The 7,955-nt window shown below is 38.4% G+C and overlaps 1 protein-coding gene across 1 annotated transcript; it reads left to right on the forward strand.

Annotated features, from left to right (window-relative positions):
* Positions 1-3,782: 3,782 nt before the first annotated feature.
* Positions 3,783-7,481, forward strand: LOC125246711 (zinc finger protein 271-like). The gene has a single exon (XM_048157679.1). It carries the CDS (start codon positions 4,202-4,204, stop codon positions 5,867-5,869), a length of 1,668 nt encoding a protein of 555 aa, XP_048013636.1. The 5' UTR covers positions 3,783-4,201; the 3' UTR covers positions 5,870-7,481.
* Positions 7,482-7,955: the final 474 nt, after the last annotated feature.

A 7,955-nucleotide genomic window follows, 5' to 3' on the forward strand; every position in this document is an offset into this window, starting at 1 on the left:
GTAAGACTGTTAAGTTAGCACTTTTAAACATCCACTCACTTAAAAATAAATCACTTCTAGTCAATGACTTAATAACCACAAACAACCTAGATTTTATGCTTCTAAATGAATGGCTTGAAGACAGTTGCAGTTCAACAATCCTGAATGAAACAGCCCCTCCTAACTTTACTTTTATGAGTGTCTGCAGAGCTGTTAGGAGAGGTGGAGGTGTTGCTGCTCTATTTAAAGATGTCTATCAATGCAAGCAAGTGTCATTTGGTGATTACTTGTCTTTCGAATACTTGGGTATTGTGTTAAAAGGTGCTCCTCGCATTCTACTTATAGTTATCTACAGGCCTCCAAAATACTCTCCAGCCTTTGTGGAGGACTTTACAGAACTGTTGTCAGCAATTTCCTCTGAGTTTGACTGTTTTGCTATTACTGGGGACTTTAACATCCACATAGAAAATGCAGAATCCAATATGTCAAAAGAAATCCTAACAGTTTTGAATACTTTTGATCTGACTCAGCATGTACATGGACCCACACACAATCGTGGACACACTCTCGATTTAATTATCAGTAAGGGTCTAAACATTTCATCCATTGTCATTAAGGATGTAGCGCTATCTGATCATTTCTGTATTTTCTTTGATATATTGATCTCTCCAACTGTTGAAGCTAGATCTGTCTCGGTCAAAAAGCGATGCTTAAATGAGAATACTAGTGCACTGTTTATGAAGGCTATATCTTTAACACCAAGCATATCTGCAGACTCTGTTGATTTTCTCCTTGATTCTTTTAACTCAAAAGTACAGAACGTTATTGATAACATTGCTCCTGTGAAAGTCAGGAAGAAAAGTGGCAGACAAAAAGCACTGTGGAGAAACTCAACAGCAGTGCAAAATATGAAAAGACAATGCAGAAAAGCTGAGCGCATGTGGCGAAAGACAAAACTCGAAATCCATTATCACATCTATAAAGATATTCTTCATGCTTTCAATGTGGAACTAGGCAAAGCTAGACAGACCTTCTTCTCAAATATTATAAACAGAAACTTAAACAACACACGCAATCTTTTTGCTACTGTAGAGAGACTAACAAACCCCCCAAGTCAGATCCCCAGTGAAATGCTCTCAGACAGCAAATGCTGTGAGTTTGCTTCCTTCTTCTCTGAGAAAATTAATAATATCAGAAAGGCGATCAGCACATCCTTGAGCTGCACCGGGGTAAAACAGATCAGATTACAACCTCAGAAAGTAGCTATTATGTCTGTTTTCGAAGCAATTGATGGTACAATTTTGGAAGAAACAGTACAACACCTTAAAACATCAACCTGCGCCCTTGACACACTTCCCATATCTTTTTTCAAAAGCGTGTTTAACTGTTTAGAAGCAGATCTCCTAGAAGTGGTAAACGCCTCACTTCTCTCTGGGACTTTTCCAAAATCCCTGAAAACTGCAGTTGTTAAGCCCCTCCTGAAAAAGAGCAATCTGGATAACACCATATTGAGCAACTACAGGCCAATTTCAAATCTTCCTTTCATAGGCAAGATCATTGAAAAAGTTGTTTTCAATCAGCTGAACAAGTTCTTAAGCTTGAATGGATACTTTGACAACTTTCAATCTGGTTTCCGACCGCATCACAGCACAGAGACAGCGCTCATAAAAATAATAAATGATATTCGCCTAAACACAGATTCAGGTAAATTATCAGTGCTGGTTCTTCTTGATCTCAGTGCTGCGTTTGACACTGTCGATTACCACATTCTCCTTGACAGGCTGGAAAACTGGGTTGGGCTTTCTGGGATGGTCCTTAAATGGTTCAGGTCATACTTAGAAGGGAGAGGTTATTATGTGAGTATTGGTGACCATAAGTCTGAGTGGACATCCATGACATGCGGAGTCCCTCAAGGTTCAATACTCGCACCCCTCCTGTTCAACCTATATATGCTGCCACTGAGCCAAATAATGAGAAAGAACCAAATTGCATATCACAACTATGCAGATGACACCCAGATTTACCTAGCCCTATCACCTAACGACTACAGCCCCATTGACTCCCTGTGCCAATGCATTGATGAAATTAAAAACTGGATGTGCCTAAACTTCCTTCAGTTAAACAAAGACAAAACTGAAGTCATTGCATTTGGAAACAAAGATGAAGTTCTCAAAGTGAACACGTACCTTCACTCTAGGGGTCAAACAACTAAAAATCAAGTCAGGAATCTTGGTGTGATTTTGGAGTCAGACCTGAGTTTCAGTAGCCATGTAAAGACAATAACTAAATCAGCATATTATCATCTCAAAAATATTGCAAGAATTAGATGCTTTGTCTCCAGTCAAGACTTAGAGAAACTTGTTCATGCTTTCATCACCAGCAGGGTGGATTATTGTAATGGGCTCCTCACTGGCCTTCCCAAAAAGACCATAAGACAGCTGCAGCTCGTACAGAACGCTGCTGCCAGGATTCTGAGCAGAACCCGAAAGCATGAACACATCACACCAGTCCTCAGGTCCTTGCACTGGCTTCCAGTTGCATTTAGAATTGATTTTAAAGTACTGTTACTTGTTTATAAATCACTCAATGGCCTAGGACCTCAATACATTGCAGATATGCTCATAGAATATAAACCTAACAGATCACTCAGATCATCAGGATCAAGTCATTTAGAAATACCAAGGGTTCACTCAAAGCAAGGAGAGTCTGCTTTTAGCTGTTATGCCAGCCGCAGCTGGAACCAGCTTCCAGAACAGATCAGGTGTGCTCCAACAGTAGCCACATTCAAATCCAGACTCAAAACACATCTTTTTACCTATGCATTTGCTGATTGAGCACTGTGCTATGTCCGAACTGTTTGCATTTTATTTTATACGTATTATCTTTTTATTCTTTTAAATTCCTTTTCCTGTTTTTATTTCATTTTTAATGTATCTTATATCTTTTACGTATCATCTTACTTTCTGACTTTTAATGCATTTTAAATATTGCTGTCTGGTTGAAAGAGCTGGGAGAATTAGGTTAAAATTTGGTACAAACCATGGGGAAATTTGAGCTGTGGTGCATGGTTAAGATATCTCTGGATTACAGTCAGGACACTTTCCAAAGGGGGAAATTTGAACTGTGTTGCATAGATAAGATATCTCCGGAAGGGGGAATTAGGGCTGTGTGGTGCAGTTTGAGGTGTCTTGGCAAAAGGGGAGATTGAAACTTTGTGTATCAGTTTGAAGTGCCTTAACAGGTAGCAGTCCTGTCGTGTGGGGAAGATCCATTCAGATCTGCTCTGATGGATAGATCCGTTTAGATCCACTCTGATGGACAACAACAACAACAACAAAAAACTCTCTGAGACTTCCTAGCTCATCCATCCAGATAGCAAAATTCTGTTTTTACTGTTATTTCTATTCCTTATGTTCTATTTTTATTCTTCTTCTTTATGTAAAGCACTTTGAATTACCATTGTGTATGAAATGTGCTATACAAATAAAATTGCCTTGCCTTACAATTTACTCCACTTTACTGCAAACTTCACTTGATCTTGTGTTTCCAGTGTCTTACATTCACATGTGTATGAAAGGAAGTCAGTGGAAGGAGAAGTCTAGTGTGACCGGCCCTTAATAATTACACAGTTTTAGGAAAATAAATTAAATATCAAATGTCAAAATATGGCTGTTAATATCACATTAGATCATTTTGTCATTGATTGAAAATATTTCAGAGCAATGTTTTCTTTATTTTCTTAATATTATTTATAAATTATTAAGAATTATTTAAGGGAAGGTGGCAGAGCAGCTATTTGGGAAATTCTGTAGCCAGAAGACCTCCATTCAGTGCTGATTGTCTGAATTCAGTAAATCTTGATGTAAAAACATTTGAAATTGGAGTCAGATTAAACGAGCAGCTAAAGTAAAATTGAGACCAAATTCTAAAATTAAGTGAACTTCACAGGAGCGCTGAAAAGACGTACACACATTATACCTTCACCAGACCACTGGATTCTGTCGTTGGAACGACAGCTGGTCCTTTACGATCGGAAGATTAATGTTAAAGTTTCAGGGACATATACAACTGATTTATGCAAATGCATCAAAATGATCGTAATGTTTTGTAGCAGTTGTCTATCACAAGAAGTCTCAATTTTATGACCTTTAACTTCATATTTCTCTCTTTATTTTGATTTACTGAAAATGAAATTACTTTTTTCTCTTTCATTTCAGAGCTGATGGAAGTGAAGGAGGAGAGTGAAGAACTGAGTGAAGTGGAGCAGAAACATCATGACAAACCTGGAGAAAAACCTTTGAGTCGCTTAAAGACTAAAAATAAATTTTTAAAGAAAAGAAGAGCAAATAAATCTACAACCTGCACTCAGTGTGGAAAGAGTTTCTCAACCAAACAAAGTCTTGATGTTCACATGAGAGTTCATACAGGAGAGAAGCCATTCACATGTGATCAGTGTGGGAAGAGTTTCAGTCAATCAGCAAACCTTAAAGCACACATGAGGATCCACACAGGAGAAAGACCGTTCACATGTGATCAATGTGACAAAACATTTATTAGGTCATCAGACCTAAAGTCACACCAGACAGTTCATACAAAGGAGAAGCCACATTCATGTTCTGTGTGTGGAAAGAGTTTTTTACTGCTGTGTAGTTTACAAAAACATGAGAAAATTCATACTGGTGTGAGAGAGTATGTGTGCTTTGAGTGTGAGAGAACTTTTACTACAGTAAAAACTTTAAAACAGCACCAGAGAATTCACACTGGAGAAAAACCTTACAAGTGTTCACAGTGTGACAAGAGATTTAGTCAGTTATCAAATCTAAAAACACATGAGATGATCCACACTGGAGAAAAACCTTACAAGTGTTCACATTGTGACAACAGATTCAGTCAGTTAGCACATATGAAAACACATGAGATGATCCACACTGGAGAAAAACCTTACAAGTGTTCACAGTGTGACAAGAGATTCAATAAGTCATCAGCTCTGAAAACACATGAGAAGATCCACACTGGAGAAAAACCTTACAAGTGTTCACACTGTGACAAGAGATTCACTCAGTCAGTAAATCTGAAAACACACGAGAGGATCCACACAGGAGAAAAACCTCACATGTGTTCACAGTGTGGCATGAGATTCAATATGTCATCATCTCTGAAAACACATGAGATGATCCACACTGGAGAAAAACCTTACAAGTGTTCACAGTGTGACAAGAGATTCAATATGTCATCATCTCTGAAAACACATGAGATGATCCACACTGAAGAAAAACCTTACAAGTGTTCACACTGTGACAAGAGATTCACTCAGTCAGTAAATCTGAAAACACATGAGAAGATCCACACTGGAGAAAAACCTTTCAAGTGTTCACACTGTGACAAGAGATTCACTCAGTCAGTAAATCTGAAAACACACAAGAGGATCCACACTGGAGAAAAACCTTACAAGTGTTCACAGTGTGGCATGAGATTCAGTGATTCATCATATCTGAAAACACATGAGAGGATCCACACTGGAGAAAAACATTACAAGTGTTCACACTGTGACAAGAGATTCAATCAGTCATCAACTCTGAAACGGCATGAGAAGATCCACACTGGAGAAAAACCTTACAAGTGTTCACACTGTGACAAGAGATTCAGTCGGTCATCAAATCTGAAAACACATGAGAGGATCCACACTGGAGAAAAACCTTACAAGTGTTTACACTGTGACAAGAGGTTCAATAAGTCATCATCTCTGAAAACACACAAGAGGATCCACAGCAGAGAGAAGCCGCACACGTGTGATCAGTGTGGAAAGAGTTTCACTATTAAAAGTCACCTGAAGATACACATGAAGATCCATGCAGTGGAGAAACCACATCACCACAGTGTGAAATCATGATAAGTAGTTCATTTTTATGTGCTGAACAAAAAAATCTCTTTTGTGTAAGTTAGCCACAGCCAAATCTCTCCTCTCCAGCTATAGTTGGCACCATGGGCGACAAGTTTTATTTATTTATATTTTTTTGCAGTTACTAAACATATTTTTGTACCTGCATCAGCAAATTATTCACAAAAATTTTAAGCAAACAAGTTTAACCCTTTAACGACCCAGTGGTCCGTTAGTGGGACTGATAAGAGTGTTATAAGGTTAAACAAGTTGTTTTTTTAAATGAGGAGTATACCATCTAACTAATCTTTTATTATGCTCGCAGTGCGTCGGTTAAATGAATTGCGATATTTAATAATAAAAGTAGCATAATAATAACAATAATCCACTATACGCCACTGTGAAGGGATAAACGGTGTTCAGGCAGCAAATGTCCCATTAATTACATGATGTCTGGTAATAGTATAGAAAAGTTTTTATTGCGCATGTGTCAAACTCGGTGATCCACGTGCATCTGTGGTTTAGTATACTTTGAAAGATGCACGGACACGACTGCACGTGAGACACGTCCAGGCGCGTAAAGTGAAATAGACCCGGGGCTTGATGGCGCGCTGTCTTTCCGCGCTCACAGGCAAAGAATTATCTTTGAAAGGCTTGCACACTCAACTGTGCGCGAGATGGAGCAGAACATGGGAAATGACATATACCCCGGCCTTAACCACTCCAAATTGTAGTGGACTGGAGCTGACATCTGACTTTGGGAAAAATACCCCCAATGTCCCCCATGTTATTATGTCTTGACATGGAGTTTAACTGTTGCTGGTTGATGTGAGATGCATTCTGGGATACCTGGCTGTCTCAAGTCCCCTCTCGACGCATCCTCTATAAAAGTCGGATCAAGAACACATCCGGGGATTTGAACTGTACTTGGCTAGATGTGAACTTTGAATTGGATCAGTACTCGGGCAGCAGCTGATGACGTTTCAAAAACAGACAAGAACGCATATTAAAAAATGGATAACTAATGAATGAATGAGGCATTTATATAGCACTTTACTATGTACTACTGTACACCGTAAGTGCTTCACAATCACATCAGGGGTCGCTCCTCATCCACTGGATAATTCAACAGCAGACACAGAGCAACAGCACCAAGATCAAATCTGTGGTTTATTGATAAAGAAAGCGCCTATTTGAAAATTTGATCTGACGTTGTCGGAGTTGTGAGATCCAGACGATCACTGGGCTTTCAGCGCTCATGTACACCGCCGAGAGCAGCCTTACCTCGGCTAGTCCTTCTGATGATTGCCGCTGACTCTGATGACTCTGTAGTGGTTAAACATGAGATATAATTCATCTTTTGTAACAGGCAATCTTTGGTCTCATTAATCTATAATTTGTTCCCTGGAAAATCGTTTTGGCTGAGGGTAAAGTAAAGTTTCATAACTTTATATATTTAGGCTATTTAACTTTACTGTTGTAGTCTATTAGAGCGTTGACTTTGAACGTTTGACTGAACCGTTTGCTTTAATGTTTATTGTAGCTTCTTATACATGTAAATGTACCTTTTGCTTATATTTTTATAATGGCTGTTATTGATCATTAAAACTGACATTTAACAAAATGAGACAGAGTTGTGTTTTATGATTGCAAACTATATGCACATATTGACTGAACCACATATGTTTAATATTTTAAAAATGTAAATGAAAAAAGGAAGTTTTATAGTTCTGGTTTATACCATTCTGGTGTTTAGTTTGTTTGGTTGTAAATATACATGTAGTGAAGATAATCATTGACTGCGTTGCCTGAACCACATGCATGAGTATTAATATTTTAATTATATTGTTGCCTAAAATATACATACAGAGATAACTGGCATGGCCAGAATAGCAAATGTCAAGTGTCCCCAACTAAGCAAGCCAAAGGTGACAGCAGCAAGGAATCCAAACTCCAACAGGTGATAAAATTGAGAAAAAACCTTAGGAGAAACCAGGCTTAGTCGGGAGGCCAGTTCTCCTCTGGCAAAAAGTGCTTTGTTACGATTCAGGTAACTATCATAAGTCCGATAGGATCGCAACATTTAAAGTATTTAATC

Source organism: Megalobrama amblycephala, linkage group LG1 (genome assembly GCF_018812025.1).
Source record: "Megalobrama amblycephala isolate DHTTF-2021 linkage group LG1, ASM1881202v1, whole genome shotgun sequence".
Taxonomy (NCBI): Eukaryota; Metazoa; Chordata; class Actinopteri; order Cypriniformes; family Xenocyprididae; genus Megalobrama; species Megalobrama amblycephala.